Below are 20,566 nucleotides of genomic sequence, written 5' to 3' on the forward strand. Positions count from 1 at the left end.
TGCCCCTTCTTTTACCATGAGGTATCAGGCTCTGAAATGTTAAGTAATTTACTCATTTTCAGACAGTTAATCAACGTTAGAGATGAGATTTAAACCTGAAGGTAAGCAGTTTGTTGTCCAAGAATGCAAACATGTACATAAAAGAATAACCTGCCAGGTGCTGAGGCCCCCTGCCTGTAATCTTAGCACTTTGGGAAGCCAAGGCAGGTGGTTCGCTTGAGTCTAGGAGTTCGAGACCGGCCTGGGCAACATGGTGAAACCCTATCTCTACAAAAAATACAAAAATTAGCCAGGCATGGTGGCGCACACCTGTAATCCCAGCTACTCAGGAGGCTGAGGTGGGAGGATCGCTTGACCCCAGAGGGCAGAGGTTGCAGTAAGCTGAGATTGGGCCACTGCACTCCAGCCTGGGAGACAGAGCAGGACCCTGTCTCAAAAAAAATGATAATAATAATAACCTTTGCCATCTTATTTGTGTAATATCAGGAAATGTGAAACAATCTAACCATTTATACCATCAACTGGCTAAACAAAAATAACAAAATAATATTATACACACTTACTGCAGTGATCTCTCTGTTGCCACTCTTGAATATTCTCTCCACAACTAAGCTTGCATCCCAAATGTTTCTGGAAAAAAAAAAGTTTTAATAATTCTGCTGTAAATGAATAAAAACAATTACAATAAATTTCTTTCTCTAGGAACTTAATGGCTTTATTCAGTTTTTAAAACTTGCAGTGGTTTCATTTAACATTTTACTAAGCTATCTAGAAGAGTGGAATACTAGAAAATTTTCATACCTGATGTACCTAAGTTTTTCAGATAATGAAATATTACTGAAGAAAAATCAAAAGGCTCTGTATAATAAATTGTAAATAGGAAATTTATAAAGGGGCTCTGTACTGTTTCATACTTTTAAGCAAATGAGATGAATGAAATCATACATCTCAAATCTAAGAGAAATATATATTAGGCATGATAGCTAACCAAGATAACATGAGAGACTGATTGCAAAAACAACCACATGTCTTTATCCCTCCCTATATCTATCCCCTTTGCAGTATGATTTTGATGTCTCTCCCCTAAAAGGTGGTCTATTTCCCACCTTTTCAATCTGAGTTGGCCCTGTGACTTCCCTCTGGCCAAGTGAATAAGGCGGAAAAGTGCATGGTAAGCCAGTTCTGAGCTTAGAATAAAGGTTTTGCAAGTGTCTACTCTTTCTCAAGGAACTCTGCCACCACCAACTAAATAATCTTTGGCTGGCCTGCTGGAGGATGAGAAACCATGTAGAGAACCAAGCTGTTTCAGCTTAGGCCATTCTAGACCAGCTGGAAAACATAACCTTGAACATGTGAGAGTCAAGCCAAGATAAGCATAGCTCTCTTTAACTTCACAACTGATTGCCTATTCTTGAGTTAGCACAGCAAGACAAGAACTGCCCTGTTGAACTATAGACACATGTCACTGAGTTATGGGGAAGTTTGTAACACTGTACATTAATATGTAAGTAGATATACAGTTGACCTTTGAACAATATGGGCTTGAATTGTGTGGGTCCACTTATACACAGATTTTTTTCCCACCTATGCTACCCCAACACATCAAAACGAACCCTTCCTCTTCCTACTCCTCAGCCTACTCAGCGTGAAGACAAGGATGAAGACTTTTATGATGATCCATTGCCACTTAATGAATAGTAAATATATTTTCTCTTCCTTATGATTTTCTTAATTTTTTTCTCTAGCTTACTTTATGGTAAGAATATAGTGTATAACACATATAACACAAAATATCAGTGTTACGGCCGTTTTAGAATTTGTCTAGCAGGTTTTCTGGTTTTTATGAGACTCCCCCACACTCCTACACCATGCAAAAGTTAAAAAAAGAAAACACAAAAAACATACAAAATATGTGTTAATCGATTACTTATCAGTGAGGCTTCCAGGCAGTAGGCTATTAGTAATTAAGAAAGTCAAAAGTTGTACATGACTTTTTGACTGCATGAAGGTTGAGGAAGGGTGGTTGGCATCCCCTAACCCCTGTGTTAAGGAACAACTGTATTTTGATGCTACAAACACAGATCATGAGAGAGTAAGAGAAATAAAACACAGCAATGAATATAGTTAGATAATAAAAACTGGAATAATAGAAAAGTTTTATTGATGAACAAGTGAGCTAAAACTAAAATTTAATAGGAATAAATGATGTCCCAAATTCAGAGTTAAAAATATTTAACTACTCAAGATGGGACAAGGTGAGCAATAGTTCATTATTTCATGACAAACTTACCCCATGATCCGAGAAAAGTAAATGCAAATACCATTGTGTTTTCCAGAGTACACAATCTCTGGTCCAGTCACACAACTCATATTTGTGGCCTGAGTTGCTGGGTTTCCCAGAGCACACACTGGAGTTGACATGGCAGGAGGCTGTATACCTTGTACACACATAAGAAAAACAAATCTCTTAATCTTAATCTTAGAACACATAAATCTCTTAATCTTAATCTTAGAACCCATAAATCTCTTAATCTTAGAACCCATAAAATTCAGAATTCTCAATAACCCAGGTTTGTGTATCTAGACACAAAGGTATTTACAGAAATAATGAAATACATAGATATTTAATTTGGTTTTCCTTAATAAGAAGAGAGATTTAAATGTGGATGGGTACTCCCAGGTAGACTTGCAAGTGTTCACAATGCAGAATGAAAAGGAAACAAACTTGCCAGTACTGCTTGTAATGCTGACAGTGAAATAGAACTAATTACACAGATTTTAGGGTCCAATTTAATCCTGGTAGCCAAATAATGGGCTTTCCAGGCTTATTATAAGAGGAGTTCCTCCTAAATAAAGGCATTCACATCCAAACGCATTCACTGTCCAGGCCAAAACTTGCCTGGATAGCGCTTCTAAAATTATATTTATTTTCAAGGGAATAAGGCAAGTTCATCTTTTTCACACTAAGCATTAAGGTTAACTCATAATGTTAGCACTTCAAAATGAATCCAATCCAAACCAAAGAAAAGAGGTACCATGAGATGGTGTTCCCAAAAAGGATGGATTTGGATAGGGACTACCACCAGGAACAGGAGAACCTAAAAAGGGAAAGAAGAATATAAAGATTTAGAAAAGAACATCTCAATATTTTGAATGTGATCAAAATTAGGTACAGAAGGTATTTCTTTTTTCTTTTTTTGAGGCAGGGTCTCTTTCTGTGGCCCAGGCTGGAGTGCAGTGGCATGATCTTGGCTCACTGCAACCTCTGCCTCCTGGGTTCAAGCGATTCTCCCATCTCAGCCTCCTGAGTAGCTGGGATTACAGGCTCACACCACCACAGGCCGGCTACTTTTTGTACTTTTAGTAGAGACACGGTTTCACCATATTGGTCAGGCTGGTCTCGAACTCCCAACCTCAGGTGATCTGCCCGCCTCGGCCTCCCAATGTGCCGGGATTACAGGTGTGAGCCATTGCGCCTGGCCACAGAAGCTATTTCTAAGCATAAGGAGTTCCACTGTCCATGATATATGCAAGAATTAGGGACTGATCTCCTAGTAAGTTTCTAACAACTCCCACCTTGGAAAACACTGATGTGGGAGTTAATTATTATTAAATCATTCATCTGTTTCCCTCTGAATATATACCAAATGAGTTATGTAAATATGATTGGTTACATCTTATTTTGCTTCCTTACATTAAGGATTCAATATTAATAGATCACTTTTAAGAATCAGAAACTATAGATGTATTCATCAATTATACAGTAGCAGTAAATAAAACATAATGAAAAGGCTTATTGATAAAAATTGCTATAAAGGTTCTAAGATTCAAACGATTAGAAACAATTTCATTTCAATGTTTCATACTCACTAGAATAGACAGGAGACCCCAAGATGGGACCAACATTACTTGGAGGCGGAAGAGTGGTTGGAAATCTCATCTGTGCTTCACCACCATACCTATTTTTATGACAAGAGGTTGAGTTTATTCAGTAAAACAAACCATCCATCTTAAAAACTGTAATTGTTCCTTTTCCTGTTTAGCTTCCAAATAAATGCTTTAAACATTAGAGACTTTAATGTATTGTGCTGACAGTAAAATATATGCAAAAGACTTATAATAAATATTTATTCAGTAAATGTGGACTTGAAACTGCTACCAGGAAGAATTATAAGGGACTCTGATAACTTCTAAGAAAAAGATATACAATGCATAGAATTTACTTTGTGAGTAAATGGCATTGTAATTTTCATACTAAGTTATGGTTAGATAGTACTTCCAAAAACGTTTCTAACAAAATCACATTTCAAATTCTTAAATATTTTCTAATAGAAATATCTCTTTGGTACCAAGTTTCCTTAAAGTAATTCAGAAGCCTTCAATACTAATGATACATATTAAGCAGAACTGGCATAGTGTTTGGGGAAGTAAAAAAGATAGATGAGACAGTAACTGAGGTAGAACAAAGTGTAGAAAGTAGACAAGAAGTTACAGAACAGAATCCAGAGTTAAAGTAATAATGCATAAACTATGCTAATTTAGTTGCTTCTATTACCATTATAATCTCTCCAGATTTCACCCTTTTGCAAATGAATTTTGGTAATTTGCCTACATAGTCACTCAACTGTTTGGCAAGGCTTTATCACATTGATAATAAAATCATTTAAAAAAGTGGCCCAGTAAAAAAACAAACAAATAAACAAAAAAAACTTTCACATACCTAAAGAAAGCCCGAGTAGCCCAGGCAGATACTTCTCTATCACAGGCAGCAGTGGAGCAAGCAAGAATAAGACAAGTTGCACAAGCCTGGTCTTCCTGTAAAAAGAGGAATATTGGCCTCATATTAAATACAAATTTTAAAATGATTTGTATACTGCTAGATGCAGTATTAAAGTCTGTATCTAGCACAGAGCAGGCGTTCAATAAATACTTGCTGACTGAATGAAATCAGTTAGTGTTAAAAAGACAAGTAAACACTACTGGTTTTATTTTAAGTTCATCATAAGCACTAGGATTACAGGATGCTCTCTTTTCCTTTTAACCTAGATTCTGACTTAGTTTCCAGCTTATGTCTCCAATTTTCTTCCTGTGGTCTTTCTGCTTTCTAGAAAATAACAATAAGTGGTAACACTGAATACCTACCATGTGTCAGGTACTATTTTAAGAGTTTAGCATATATTAATCTTCATACCACATCCTATTATAATGTATAAGGAAACTGAAGCCCAGAGAAGTCAAGTAATTTGCCTCAGTGGTGGAGCTGGGATTTTTAACACAAGTGCTTTGAATCCAGAGTCTGTATACTTAACTTTGAACTACTCCCAATTTTAACCGTATCAATTCCAGTTGTGGCTCTGAAATACTAAGATCTCTACACTGTTGCCTCAAGTTTCTTCCTCAGGTCATTAAGCCAAAACAAATAAACAAACAAACAAACAAAAAAGAACTTGTCCCTAAATGTCTTGTGCTTTTAATGAAAAGGCATTTATCATATAACCTGAACAAGAAACATGTACTAGCAGACTTCAATAAGAATTTATCAACAACAGGCCAAGCATGGTGGCTCACGCCCGTAATCCCAGCACTTTGGGAGGCCGAGGCCGGTGGATCATGAGGTCAGGAGATCGAGACCATCCTGGCTAACATGGTGAAACCCCATCTCTACTAAAAATACAAAAAATTAGCTGGGCATGGTGGCGGGTGCCTGTAGTGCCAGCTACTTGGGAGGCTGAGGCAGGAGAATGGCGTGAACCTGGGAGGTGGAGCCTCAGAGAATAAAAACCTGAACGCTCACTACAAGACTTATATTAATCCTGCTTTCAAATGTCAGTTCACATACAGTGACTTAGGCAAAGAAAGGAATATTGTTAAGATTATCTATTTATGGCTGCGCGTGGTGGCTCACGGCCTGTAATCCTAGCACTTTAGGAGGCTGAGGTGGGCGGATCACCTGAGGTTGGGAGTTCGAGACCAGCTTGACCAACATGGAGAAATTCCGTCTCTACTAAAAATACAAAATTAGCCGGGAGTGCTGGCACATGCCTATAATCCCAACTACTAGGTAGGCTGAGGCAGAACAATCATTTGAACCTGAGAGGCAGAGGTTGCAGTGAGCCGAGATTATGCCATTGCACTCCAGCCTGGGCAACAAGAGCGAAACTCCATCTCAAAAAAAATATATATGTATTTATTACAGTATTCCAGTCCCAATTTACATAAACTATGACTCCCACTGTTTGTTTAAAATAGCATCACATTTTAAAAAATATATATAATTACCTGATGTAATTTAAAGAATCTTTCAATCTCTTCTCCATCTCCACCCACATTACTCACAAGTAGATGCCTCAGTTGATCTACAGGTCTAAGTTTATGAAACATAAGACTCCCCTAAAATTTGAAGAAAGAACATGAATAAGAGATTTACCAAGATTGGCCGATAGCAACTGACTCTGCTACCTTATTTGATAAAATAAATGAAACAAACAAAAAAAAACCATTCAACAATACAAATTAGACTGGGTATGGTAGACCACACTTGTATTTCCAGCACATCAGGGGGCTGAGGCAGGAGGAATGGCTGAGGTGATATAAAAAGTACAACTGGTCAAAAAGATCATCTATTTCTCTATTCAACCTCCAGTAGATCTATATATCTATAAAGGAAACTTAATGCAATTGCCCCGGCAAAGCTGCCCCTTAAACCAGAGAATTAAAGTTAGATTATTAATTAATCATGTTGCTACTATTTATATCAATTTAGGCAAAAAAAAAAAAAAAAGCTAGAAACAGTCATACCTTATATCAGAGTAAATTCCAAATAGATCAAAAGACTTAAAGGACAAAATAAAACTACCATAGTATTACGTTGGTACAAAAGCAATTGAGGTTTTCGCCATTACAGCTTTTTTTTTTTTTTTTAGACGGAGTCTCGTACTGTCTCCCAGGCTGGAGTGCAGTGGCACAATCTCGGCTCACTGCAAGCTCCACCTCCCAGGTTCACGCCATTTTCCTGTCTCAGCCTCCCGAGTAGCTGTGACTACAGGCACCCGCCACCACGCCTGACTAAATTTTTTTATATTTTTAGTAGAGACAAGGTTTCACCGTGTTAGCCAGGATGGTGTTTTTGCCATTACAAGCAATGGCAAAAACCTCAATTGTTTTTGAACCAATCAATAAACAAAAGGAACTAAGAGTGGATTCTTTTATAAACCTTAGTGAGTGGAAGCTTTTCAACTATGACATATCTCAAATGATGGCTGGGCAGATTGGCTCTCGCCTGTAACCTCAGCACTGTGGGAGGATGAGGTGGGTGGATAGCTTGAGCTCAGGAGTTTGAGACCAGCCTGGGCTTTAGTGAGATCCTGTCTCTACAGAAAATATGAAAATTAACTGGGTGTGGTGGCAAACGCCTGTAATCCCAGCTACTCAGGAGGCTGATGTGGGAGGATCCCTTGAGCCTGGGAGGCAGAGGTTGCAGTAAGCCAAGACTGTGCACCACACTCCAGCCTGGGTGACAGAGTAAGACCTTGTCTAAAATAAAATAAAATAAATAAAATAAAATATCAAATGATAACTGATAATTTTGACTACTTATAAGCTTGTGTGCCTGGGAAAAATCTCAATAAACAAAATCAAATAAGAAACCAGGAAGGCTGGGTGCAGTGGCTCACACCTATAATCCCAGAACTTTGGGAGGCCGAGGCAGGCAGACCACCTGAGATCAGGAGTTTGAGACCAGCCTGGCCAACATGGTGAAACCCTGTTTCTACTAAACATACAAAAATTAGCCAGGTGTGGTGGTGTGCGCCTGTAATCTCAGCTACTCAGGAGGCTGTGGCAGGAGAATCACTTGATCTGGGGAGGCAGAGGTTGCAGTGAGCTGAGATCACACCACTGCACTCCAGCCTGGGTGATGAGCGAGACTCTGTCTCAAAAAAAAAAAAAGAAAATTATTCCATTAAGCCACTACTTCAGAGAACTTGACAAAAATATTATATATCGCTTATTTTTGTCACTACCATAGCAGAATACGTACATACCTGTGCTGAGAGGAGAACAAATTTCTTCGGAGGTAACATGTGCTGCTGTACAACAACTGGTGAATCAGTTATTGGAATATGATCCTTGTTTAAAGGTGTAATTATTTTATCTACTTTCAATTCATCTATCGCAGAAAGAGCCCAGGAATGACCATCAACACGGGTTGTCATCTATGTAAAAGAAATAAATGTTTTACACATCATATTGAAGTTACATAATGCAAAACAAAATACAGACTTAATAAAGAAGTAAATTTAATAAACAGTACATTAACATAAATATTTCAAAAGTATTATGTAATTTTCTACTATCTTTTTTTAAAATCAGGTATTTTCTGAGTTTTTGTTTTTTGTTTTTTGGTTTTTTTTGAGACGAAGTTGTCTAGGCTGGAGTGCAGTGGCGTGATCTCGGCTCACTGTAACCTTTGCCTCCCGGGTTCAAGTGATTCTCCTGCCTCAGCCTCCCTAGTAGCTGGGATTACAGCCATACGCCACCACGCCCAGCTAATTTTTTATTTTTAGTGGAGACAGGGTTTCTCCATGTTGGTCAGGCTGGTCTTGAACTCTCAACCTCAGGTGATCTGCCCACCTCGGCCTCCCAAAGCGCTGGGATTACAGGCATGAGCCACCACACCTGGCCTCTGGGTTTTTTTTTTTGAGACAGCATCTTACTCTGTCACCCAAGCTGGAGTGCGCTGGCACGATCACAGCTCACTGCAACCTGGACCTCCCTGGGTTCAGTTGATTCTTCCACCTCAACCTCCCAAGTAGCTGGGACTACAGGAGAATGCTACCACGGCCACCTAATTTTTCTATGTTTTGTATAAACAGGGTTTTACCATGTTGCCCAGGATGTTCTCGAACTCCTGGGCTCATGCATCTGCCCATCTTGGCCTCTCAAAGTGCTAATCAGGCATTACCTTTTTTTTTTTCTGAGGCGGAGTCTCACCCTGTTGCCAAGGCTGGAGTGCAATGGCGTAATCAGAGCCCACTGTAAAGTCTGCTTCCCAGGTTCAAGCAATTCTCCTGCCTCAGCCTTCCGAGTATCTGGGATTAGAGATGCACACCACCATACCCGGCTAATTTTTGTATTGTTATTAGAGGCCGGCTTTTGCCATGTTGGCAAAAACTCCTGTTGCCATGTTGGTCTCAAACTCCTGACCTCAGGTGATCCGCCTGCCTTGGCCTCTTTCCAAAGTGCTAGGATTACAGGCGTGAGCCACTGTGTCCAGCCATAAGCAGGCATTTTCTATACTAATACATAAATCTTTTTGTACCAGAGGACAAGGGCAAACTTTTCTCAAGATAAACTGTAAATACTCTTTAATAAAATTATAATTCTCTCAACCAAATAACTACCTTCTACCATCTTTCCAGGATCAACTAAATCTGCTAAGATACTATCTTTCCTTTAAAAAGTATTTTACTGGCTCGGCGAGGTGGCTCACGCCTATAATCCCAGCACTTTGGGAGGTGGAGGCAGGCGGTACCTGAGGTCAGGAGTTCGAGACCAGCCTGGCCAATGTGGTGAAACCCCGTCTCTACTAAAAATAGAAAAATTAGCCGGGCGTGGTGGCACACGCCTGTAATCCCAGCTACTCGGGAGGCTAAGGCAGGAGAACTGCTTGAGCCCGGGAGACGGAGGTTGCAGTGAGACGAGATTGTGCCACTGCACTCCAGCCTGGGCGACAGAACAAGACTCTGTCACAAAAAAAAAAAAAAAAAAAGTATTTTACCAGCCTAGGCAATATAATGAAGTCCCATCTCTACAAAAAATAAAAAACCACCTCGGTGTGGTGGCGTGTGCCTGTATTCCCAGCAACTCAGAAGGCTGAGGTAGGAGGATTGCCTGAACCCAGGAGTTTGAGGCTACAGTGAGCTATCATGCCACTGCACTCCACTCCAGGAAACACAGCAAAAACCTGTCTCAGAAAAAAAAAAAAAAAGTATTTTAATCCTCTAAAATACTTTATAATAAAAAATTTCAAGCAGCCAAAAATGTTGAATATACAGTAAAAGTCCACATGCCCAATACCTAGATTCAACAATTGTTAGCAGTTTGCCATATCTGCATTCTCTCTCTTCCTGTATATTTGTTTTATTGTACTATTTGAAAGTATAGACATCATTTATCACTCTTAAATACTTTTGCACATATCTCCTAAAAATAAGAATGTTTTCTTACAAACCATATAATAACATTTAAAAATGTTATTGGCTGGGCGACGCGGCTCACACCTGTAATCCCAACACATTGAGAGACCAAGGCAGGTGGATCCCTTAAGCTTAGGAATTCGAGACCAGCAGGGGCTACATGGCAAAACCCTGTCTCTACTAAAAATACAAAAAAATTAGACAAGCATGGTGGCATGTGCCTGCAGTCCCAGCTATCCAGGGTGGAGGGGGTGGCGAATGCTGAGGTGGGAGGATCCCCTGAGCCTGGGAGGCAGTTGCAGTGAGCTCTGATTGTGCCACTGCACTCCAGCCTGGGCAACAGAGTGAAACCCTGTCTCAAAAAAAAAAAAAAAAAAAAAAAGTTATCAATTCCCTAATATAATTTAACACCTAACCAATATAAAATTTACCCAGCTGTTCTAATGTCTTTCATGACTATTTCTGGTAACTAGAATTTGATCAAAGCTCATACACTATACTTGACGAGTTTTTTTGTTAAAAATAAAAGTCCACCTTTGTTTGAGAAAAACTCAAATATTAAATCAAATTATATGACATGCAGCATTTGTTCCAAAAAAAGAAGTTAGGTGGAGGACAGTGTCTCACACCTGTAATCCCAGCAGTTTGGGAAGCCAAGGTGGGAGGATCACTTGAGCCCAGGAGTTCAAGACTAGTCTGGGCAATATAGTCAGACCCTGTCGCTACAAAAAATTTAAAAATTGGCTGTACGTGGTAACGCACACCTGTAGTCCCAGCTACTTGGGAGGCTGAGCTGGGAGGACTGCTTGGGCCTGGGCAACAGGGTGAGATGCTGTCTTTTAAAAGAGTAAAGAAAAAAAAAAAGTTAACATTTATGGAATGGTGCTTCCTATGAGTGCCAGGCATTGTTCTGAGTGCTTTACACACATGAGCTCATTTAGTCTCACAACTCCATCGTGGTAGGTACGATTATAACTATTATAGAGGAAGAAACAGAGAGCCAAAAACATGTCCTCTGCTCCCCCAACACAGCATCCCAACCAGGACAGGGTTTATATCTTATTAAGTTCTGAATCCTCATAGTTTATCACAGCACAAGGCTGGTAGTACATGCTCAGTAAAGCTCAAAGAATAAAGGAAAGAAGGAGAAGGGCACTCCTTACCTCCTTATCTTCCTCCTGCTCCTACCCCAGCTCTTTGAACCTTGTCAGAAATTTGGTAGAGCTCATGCAGACAATACTCCCATCCCTGGGAGTTCAGTTTTTGCTCCTCCCACTTACACATACCTTTTTCCAGTCCCATCTGGAAGGGTTCAAATTTAAGAACCACCAAAAAACCACTAGTTTTCAGTGAAAACTAGAAGCAAAATGCCTGTGAGGAGGTAGCTGCAAAGACAGAGTATCAGACATTCACACCCCACTAGGGGCTGGTTTATCTGGTTTGACCAGCAGCCTCTGTGGGCTATGCAGGACTATTTAGGAGGACTGGCAGGAGTCAGCAGAGGACACCAAGGGGATGGAGACAGGTAGCCTCCCCTTACCTCCTTACAAACTGGGGACTAGGATGGGCAGCTGGGGGCAGGGGCAGTTCGTGGGTTCATAGCAGCCTCGGCCCTCACCCAGGAAGACCATATCCACTTCATGATGTATGTGGTGATTTTTGTGTTTAAAACAAAACTGTGTGTTTGTGGGTGTCCCTTTGTTTATGTAGGAAAGAAAAATGAAATACAATAAGAAAGACGTTGGCAACTCAATTCTCTTATGTGAGGTTCAATTGACTCTTCAAACTTTATGTTCGAAAGTTTCCATAATTAAAAAAAAAACAGACAAAATTACAAAGAGATTGTTAGAATAAAATCTAAGTCACAACTATAATAGATGGCCTCATATTTAAATAACTAAACGAGCAACATATTTAAATGAGGTAAAGATCATTTCATATGAACCTGACATGTTTTCAGAAAAAAAAAGACAACTTCAAAAAAGATCCATGTATTTTCTAGTACATTATGGAAAATATTCTGTAAGGGTCCAATGTTTTCTTTAAAGATTTTTTTTGTGATTACCACAGTAACTTCTAACCTGACAGAGGAAAAACAAATAATTGACAGGATAATTTCTTTACATTATAATTTCTAATCATATGTTATTAGAAGCAAACAGCAATAAATCAGAAGATACAAGTTTCTTCCATATCATCCTTCACTTAAAATTATATAATAGTTTTTTCAGAATTGTCAGGATAACTTACCTGGGTTTCCATCATTGGCTTTTGGAAAGGAAAAGTATCATGGTTGACACACCATAAAATATCATTATCCTCATTTTCTGAGGCTGCCATCAATAGAATACCTAGAAGTTTAATATACAAAATATTACTACATCATGTCAAATATGCATCCTCAATAACCTTAATAATTATTAGGTTAGTGCAAAAGTAATTGCGGTTTTGCAATTAAAATTATAAAACCGGGCTGGGCACAGTGGCTCATGCCTGTAATCCCAGTACTTTTGGAGGATGAGGTGGGTGGATCACGAGGTCAGGAATCAGAGACCAGCTTGACCAACATGGTGAAACCCTGTTTCTACTAAAACACAAAAATTAGCTGGGCATGGCGGCAGGTGCCTGTAATCCCAGCTACTCAGGAGGCTGAGGCAGGAGAATGGCGTGAACCCAGGAGGTGGAGGTTGCAGTAAGCTGAGATTGTGCCACTGCACTCCAGCCTAGGCAACAAAGCAAGACTCCGTCTCAAAAAAAAAAAAAAAAAAAATTTTACAAAACCACAAGTACTTTTATGCCAACTTAAAATTAGCATATATAGATAAACACACACAACATCGATCTTTTTTTTTTTGAGATGGAGTCTCGCTCTGTCACCCAGGCTGGAGTGCAGTGGCGCGATCTCAGCTCACTGCAAGCTCCGCCGCCCAGGTTCACGCCATTCTCCTGCCTCAGCCTCCCGAGTAGCTGGGACTACAGGCACGTGCCACCACGCCCGGCTAATTTTTTGTATTTTTAGTAGAGACGAGGTTTCACCGTGTTAGCCAGGATGGTCTCGATCTCCTGACCTCATGATCCGCCCAACTCGGCCTCCCAAAGTGCTGGAATGACAGGCGTGAGCCACTGTGCCCAACCTAACATCAATCTTTATAAACAAACAAGTTACAAAATAAAATAATTCCTTGAAAGACTATATAATTATTTTTAGGGTAGACTCCTTAAGTGTTCTCAATTTTAAACTGTATTTCTCTCAGGTAAACATTTTTTTTTTTCATATTTTAGCATTTCTGAACTTACGGTATATCTTGCAGTCAATGGATTTATCAATTTAATTATTAATTTTATAAAAATATATTTAGTATATAAAAATGCCGTGACTGACAAATTCACAATGTAATACAAGCTAATATTCAATGAAATACAGTTTATATACTGGTTAATTCAAACACACCATGAATAAAAATGATGAAGGTGCTAGAGGAATGGCAGAGATAAGTGTACTATAGAAGCAATTATCTGGGCCAGGTGCTGTGGCTTATGCATGTAATCCCAGCAGTTTTGGTGGCTGAGGCAGGCTGATCACTTGAGCCCAGGAGTTCGAGATCAGCCTGGGCAATAAAGTAAGACCTTGTTTCAACAAAAAATGAGGCAGGAGGATTGCTTGAGCCGGGGAGGTAGAGGCTGTAATGAGGCATGACTGCATACTGCACTCCCGCTTGGGTGTCAGTAGACACTGTCTCAAAAAAAAAAAAAAAAAAAAAAGGCAATGATCTCAACACAACTCGCCAACACGGTGGCTCATGCCTATAATCCTAGCACTTTGGGAGGCAGAGGTGGTAGGACTGCTTGAGCCCAGGAGTTTAAGACCAGCCTGGGAAACATGGTGAAACCCCGTCTCTACAAAAAATACAAAAATTAGCCAGGAGTGGTGGCACACACCTGTAGTCCCAACTCCTCAGGAGGTTGAGCAAGGAGGATCACCTGAGCCTGGGAGGTTGAAGCTATGGTGACCCAAGATCCTGCCACTGCACTCCAGCCTGGGCAACAGAGTGAGAACCTTCCTCCCCACCCCCAAATGACTTGGAAAAATATTCTGTATTCATGGATTTGAAGACTTAATATAGTTAAGATGGCAACATGCCCCAAATTGATATACTGATTCAGCTCTCACAATCCAACCTCACTTTTTTTTGTGTTTTGTTTTGTTTTGTTTTGTTTTTGAGATGGAGTCTTGCTCTGTTCCCCATGCTAGAGTGCAGTGGTAGGATCTTGGCTCACTGTAACCTTCACTTCCCTAGTTCAAGCGATTCTCTTGCCTCAGCCCACAAGCAGCTGTGACTACAGGCATGCCCCCCACACCCGGCTAATTTTTGTATTTTTAGTAGAAACAGGGTTTCGCCATGTTGGCCAGGCTGGTCTTGAACTGATCTCAAGTGATCCACCTGCCTTTGCCTCCCAAAGTGTTGGGATTACAGGCGTTAGCCACTGCACCCAGCCCCACTTCACTTTTTTTGCAGAAATTAACAAGGTGATTCTAAAATTCATATGAAAATTCAAGAGACTGAGAATAGCCAAAATCATCTTTAAAAAAATCAGGCCAGGTGCACGGTGGCTCATGCCTGTAATCCCAGCACTTTAGTAGGCCAATGCAGATGGATCACTTGAGCTCAGGAGTTTGAGACGAGCCTAGGCAACATGGCAAAAGCCTGTCTCTACAAAAAGTACAAAAATTAGCCGGGTGTGGTGGCACACACCTGTAGCCTCTCTCAGCTACTCAGGAGGCTGAAGTGGGAGGACGGCATGAGCCTGGGAAGCGGAGGTTGCAGTGAGCAGAGACTGTGCTACTGCACTCTAGCCTGGGCAACAGAGCCAGACCATCTCAAAAAAAAAAAAAAAGATCAAAGTTGGAATAGTCACACTTATCAATTTCAAAACTTATTACAAAGCAACGGTAATCAAGACTGTGCTACTGACATAAGGACAGATAATACAGACCAACAGAATAGAACTGAGAATCCAGAATCCATACATTAATGGGTAATTCACTTGAGACAGTAAGATGAAGACAATTCAATGGGGGATATAATAGTCTTTTCAACAAATGGTGCTCAGACAGCTAGATATCCACATGCAGAAGGATGAAGTCAGATTCCTACTTCACACAACATACAAAAATTTTCACAAAACAGATCAAAAACCTAAATGTAGGAGTGAAAACTACACTTTCAGTTTCAACTTTTGAATTTCACTACAATTTCAAATTTTATTTTAGATTCAGGAGGTATATGTGCAGATCTGTTACTTGCATATATTGCGTGGTGCTAAGGTTTAGGGTATAATTGATTCCATCACTCAGGTACTGAGCATAAGACCCAATAGTCAGTTTTTCAACCCTTGCTCCCCTACTTCCCTGACCCTTCTAGTAGTCCCCAGTTTCTACTGTTGCCATAGGGTATTTTCAAATACTTCAAAACACCATATAATTTTAACAATTTTAAGAATATAATCTTAAATCTGGTAGTATTTCAGAACTTACCTTTACTATAAAGAGCTCTATGTACTTTTGAAGGCTTTTCTACGGTTGAAGATGCTGAGAATCCAGGAGGTAAGCGGACATGAACCAGCGTCAGTGTATTAGGCCGTGCTAATGGCTGTCTGAATGGACAAGTGCTGAAATATAACCTAACACCTGAAGATGGGGTAAAATTATGCATCAGTAATAGAAAACAAGGACCTGAGGTAAATGTGTTATTGAAGCAATTACACACAGCAATGCAACACTCTGCTAAAACCATACATAACTTTCCTGACTAATTTTTATTTTTGGAGATGGAGTCTAGCTCTGTCGCCCAGGCTGGAGTGCAGTGGCGCAATCTCGGCTTACTGCAACCTCTGCCTCCCGGGTTCAAGCGATTCTCCTGCCTTAGCCTCCCAGGTAGCTGAGACTACAGGCATGTGCCACCACACCCATCTAATTTTTTTTATTTTTATTTATTTATTTTTTTTGAGACAGAGTCTTGCTCTGTCTCCCAGGCTGGAGGGTAGTAGCACCATCTCAGCTCACTATAAGCCCCGCCTCCCGGATTCACACCATTCTCCTGCCTCAGCCTCCCGAATAGCTGGGACTACAGGTGCCTGCCACCATGTCCGGCTAATTTTTTATATTTTTAGTAGAGATGGGGTTTCACGGTGTTAGCCAGGATGGTCTTGATCTCCTGACCTCAGGATCCACCTGCCTTGGCCTCCCAAAGTGCTGGAATTACAGGTGTGAGCCACCGCACCCGGCCCCCCGACTAATCTTAAATTACCATATAGACTATATGCTAAAATATATATCTAAGAAAATGTCACTCGAAATTGAGAGGTGAATCAATACATTTCATTAGAAAGAACTTGCAAAGACAAACGAAGAAATCTTGTGTTCCAATTCAGGCTTTGTTACAAAATGTCAGCCACTGTGCCATTTAGGCTTGGCTTTTGTTTTGCTTTTTTACTGTTTTTTGAGACAAGATCTTGCCCTGTTGCCCAGGGTGAAGTGTAGTAGCATAATCTCAGCTCACTGCAGCCTCAAACTCCTGGGCTCAAGCGATCTTCCCATGACAGCCTCCCAAGTAGCTGGTACTACAAGGCCGTGCCATCACACCTAGCTAATTTTTGTATTTTTAGTAGAGATGGGGTTACAGGGTTTCACCATGTTGCTCAGGTTAGTCTTGAACTCCTGGGCTCAGGCAATCTGCCCGCCTTGACCTCCCAAAGCGCTAGGATTACAAGTGTGAGCCACCATGCCTGTCCTAGGTTTGGTTTTATATCTATAAAATGAAGAAACAGAATTAGAAAAATCTCCCAGTTTTCAAAATCCTTTATTTTACAAATTATTTATATGGCTTTACGGCAGATATAGAAGTAAAAATATATTTTTAATCATAAATCTCCAAATCTAAGAATTTTCAGAAGTTCTAACAGTAATAGCAGATATGTAAATAAAACAACATACCTGCATGTGTGACAGCCAATAACTGACAGTCCAGTGATTCAGAATTTTCAATCACTGCTATTTGGACAATTGGTTTAAAAACAGAACGATCGATGGTCCTAAAAGAAAGAAGAAAATAAAGTGTATTTTTAAAATGTGTCTGCTAAATTGTAAGAAACATTTCCCATCAGAATGTTTACATATTTCCATATTTTCCTTTTTTTTTTTTTCTTTTGAGATGGAATCTCACTCTGTTACCCAGGCTGAAGTAGAGTGGTGTGATCTCGGCTCACTGCAATCTCCGCGTCCCAGGTTCAAGCAATTCTCCTGCCTCAGCCTCCTGAGTAGGTGGGGTTACAGGCTTGCGCCAGCACGCCCGGCTAATTTTTGTGTTGTTAGTAGAGACAGGGTTTCATCATGTTGGCCAGGCAGGTCTGGAACTCCTGACCTCGGCGTAAGCGTAATCCGCCCGCCTCAGCCTCCCAAAGTGCTGGGATTGGGATTACAGGCGTGACCCACCATGCCTGACCACATATTTCCGTATTTTCTTTTTTTTTTTTTCTTTTTTCTTTTTTTTGAGATGGAGTCTCGCTCTGTCGCCCGGGCTGGAGTGCAGTGGCACCATCTCCGCTCACTGCAAGCTCCACCTCCCGGGCTCACGCCATTCTCCTGCCTCAGCCTCCCAAGTAGCTGGGACTACAGGCACCCGCCACCACGCCCGGCTAATTTTTTGTATTTTTACTAGAGATGGGGTTTCACTGTGTTAGCCAGGATGGTCTCGATCTCCTGCCCTCGTGATCCACCTGCCTCGGCCTCCCAAAGTGCTGGGATTACAGGCGTGAGCCACCGCGCCCAGCCCCATATTTTCTAAATATGCTAAATAATTTAAGACTAGCTTCTTAGGAAAGTAATACAAGAGCAGCAAGAACTGGAAAAACTTTGGAATGTGTATTTTTTACATTTACATTGTTAAGAGTAACCCTGTTTTCAAACAAAGATCACAAAAAAAGACTAAAACCATTGGGTGAATGGTTGGTGGGGAGCAGTGTTCTCAGTGTCAAGGTATCATTACTGCTAGTTAAAAAGGGAGTAAGGCCGCGTGCAGTGACTCATGCCTGTAATTCCAGCACTTTGGGAACCCGAGGCGGGCGGATCACCTGACATCAAGAGTTCAAGACTGGCCTGGTCAACATGGTGAACCCCTGTCTCTACTAAAAATACAAAAAAATTAGCCAGGTGTGGTAGCACATGCCTGTAATCCCAGCTACTTGGGAGGCTGAAGCAGAAGAATCACTTGAACCCAAGGTGGAGGTTGCAGTGAGCTGAGATCACGCCACTGCAGTCCAGCCTGGGCAACAGTCTGAGACTCTATCTCAAGGGGGAAAAAAAAGGGAGGAAATGGATCTTTATAACGTAGACATTTGGTTAAAATCACCTCAATGAAGTTTTCAACAGTGAGAAAACTGCTATTATGTGTCTCCTGATATAATGTAGTAAGACATTTCACACTGCCTATGTAATACTGGCTAAAAGATATATTACTGCTGGGTGAGGTGGCTCACGCCTCTAATCCTAGCACTTTGAGAGGCTGAGGCAGTCAGATCACTTGAAGCCAGGAGTTTGAGACTAGCCTGCTCAACCTGGTGAAACCCCATCTCCACTAAAAAATATACAAAAATTAGCCGAGAATAGTGGCGCACATCTAGAATCCCAGCTACTTGGGTGGCTGAGGCACGAGAATCACTTGAACTCGGAGGCAGAGGTTGCTGTGAGCCAAGATAGCACCATGGCACTCCAGACTGGGTGACAGAGCAAAACTGTGTCTCAAAGAAAAAAAAGAAAAAATACATATACATATATAAAATATATATAAACATCATATACAAAATATATGTGTATATAAAATATATTACTCAGAATCTAATTATAAAAAAAGATAAATTCAAAAATTTGTATAATTATCCTGCCCCTTCCTTCCAAATGTCAAATATTACTTAAAAAAAAAAAAAAAAAAGGTGGCCAAGGGGCTGTTTTATATTAAAGAGACTAACAACCAATCCAATTCATAAATTCTGATGTAATTGGAGAAAAATGCAAAGAAAAACCATAAAAGATTTCGAAGCCAGGCGCAGTGGCTCACGCCTGTAATCCCAGCACTTTGGGAGGCTGAGGCATAAAAGCTGGCCAACATGGTAAAACCTCGTCTCTACTAAAAATACAAAAATTACCCGGGTGTGGTGGTGTGCACCTGTAGTCCCAGCTACTCGGGAGGCCGAGGCAGGAGAACTGCTTGAACCTGGGAGGTGGAAGTTGCAGTGAGCCAAGATCATGCCACTGCACTCCAGCCTGGGTGACAGAGCGAGACTCCATCTCAAAAAAAAAAAAAAAAGATTTTGGGGGCATGGTGGTTCACATCTGTAATCCCAGAATCCCAGGACTGTGAGAGGCTGAGGCAGGTACGTCGCTTGAGCCCAGGAGTTCAAGACCAGCCAGGGCAACATGGTGAGATCCCCTCTCTACAAAAAATACAAAAATTAGCCAGGGGGAGGTGTGCGTGCCTGTGGTCCCAGCTATTTGGGAGGCTAAAGTTGGAGGATCACCTGAGCCTAGGGAGGTCAAGCACCACTGCACTCATTCCTGGGAAGCAGAGTTAAAAAAAAAAAGAAAGAAAAGATTTTGGGGACTACTGGGCAATTTTAATATGGACTAAGTATATTGTTGTTATGTAAGAGACTAAAGGCATGTAGGTGGCTCATGCCTGTAATCCCAGCACTTTGAGAGGCTGAGACATGCGGACTGCTTGACTTCAGGAGTTCAAGACCAGCCTGGGCAACAACAGTGAAACCTCGTCTGTATCAAAAATACAAAAAATTAGCCACGTATGGTGGTGCACGTCTGTGGTCTCAGCTATTCAAGAGGCTGAGATGTGAGGATGGCTTGAGCCTGGGAGGAGGAGGAGGCTGCAGTAAGCCAAGATCGCACCATTGTACTCCAGCCTGGGTATCACAGTGAGACTCCATTTCAACAACAACAAAAAAAGTCATGATGTCTACAATGTACTTTCAAATGGCTCATAAGACAGGCAACAAAGAGGCAAAATGTTACAATTGAGATAAAGAGTGTATTCGTTTTGCCGGGTACAGTGGCTCATGCCTGTAATCACAACACTTCAGGAGGCCAAGGCACGCGGATCACAAGGTCAGGAGTTCGAGACCAGCCTGGCCAGCATGGTGAAACCCTGTCTCTACTGAAAATACAAAAAATTAGCCAGGCACGGTGGTGCGCGCCTATAGTCCCAGCTGCTCGGGAAGGTGAGGCAGGAGCATTGCTTGAACCCGGCAGGTAGTGGGTGCAGTGAGCTGAGACTGCACCACTGCACTCCAGCCTGGGTGACGTG

At 41.0% G+C, this 20,566-nt stretch overlaps 1 protein-coding gene and 1 non-coding gene across 3 annotated transcripts in view; one reads left to right on the forward strand and one right to left on the reverse strand.

The window, feature by feature from the left end:
• NUP155 (nucleoporin 155) overlaps positions 1 to 20,566 on the reverse strand; it is an 84,727-nt gene that overhangs the window by 36,186 nt on the left and 27,975 nt on the right. For both annotated transcript variants that reach the window (XM_054486905.2, XM_063664741.1), the window contains exons 10-19: positions 17,191 to 17,288; positions 15,733 to 15,885; positions 12,447 to 12,547; positions 8,043 to 8,213; positions 6,280 to 6,390; positions 4,721 to 4,815; positions 3,871 to 3,959; positions 3,036 to 3,098; positions 2,291 to 2,438; positions 564 to 630 (exon numbers count right to left, since the gene is read on the reverse strand). In XM_054486905.2, the coding sequence (XP_054342880.1) occupies positions 564 to 630; positions 2,291 to 2,438; positions 3,036 to 3,098; positions 3,871 to 3,959; positions 4,721 to 4,815; positions 6,280 to 6,390; positions 8,043 to 8,213; positions 12,447 to 12,547; positions 15,733 to 15,885; positions 17,191 to 17,288 (1,096 nt within the window). The remainder of the gene's footprint in view (positions 1 to 563; positions 631 to 2,290; positions 2,439 to 3,035; positions 3,099 to 3,870; positions 3,960 to 4,720; positions 4,816 to 6,279; positions 6,391 to 8,042; positions 8,214 to 12,446; positions 12,548 to 15,732; positions 15,886 to 17,190; positions 17,289 to 20,566) is intronic.
• On the forward strand, positions 1,795 to 1,855 carry LOC129037693 (U7 small nuclear RNA). Its single transcript, XR_008502921.1, has one exon. It is a non-coding gene; the product is annotated as a U7 small nuclear RNA (small nuclear RNA).

This window comes from Pongo pygmaeus, chromosome 4 (genome assembly GCF_028885625.2).
Source record: "Pongo pygmaeus isolate AG05252 chromosome 4, NHGRI_mPonPyg2-v2.0_pri, whole genome shotgun sequence".
NCBI classification, from domain to species: Eukaryota; Metazoa; Chordata; class Mammalia; order Primates; family Hominidae; genus Pongo; species Pongo pygmaeus.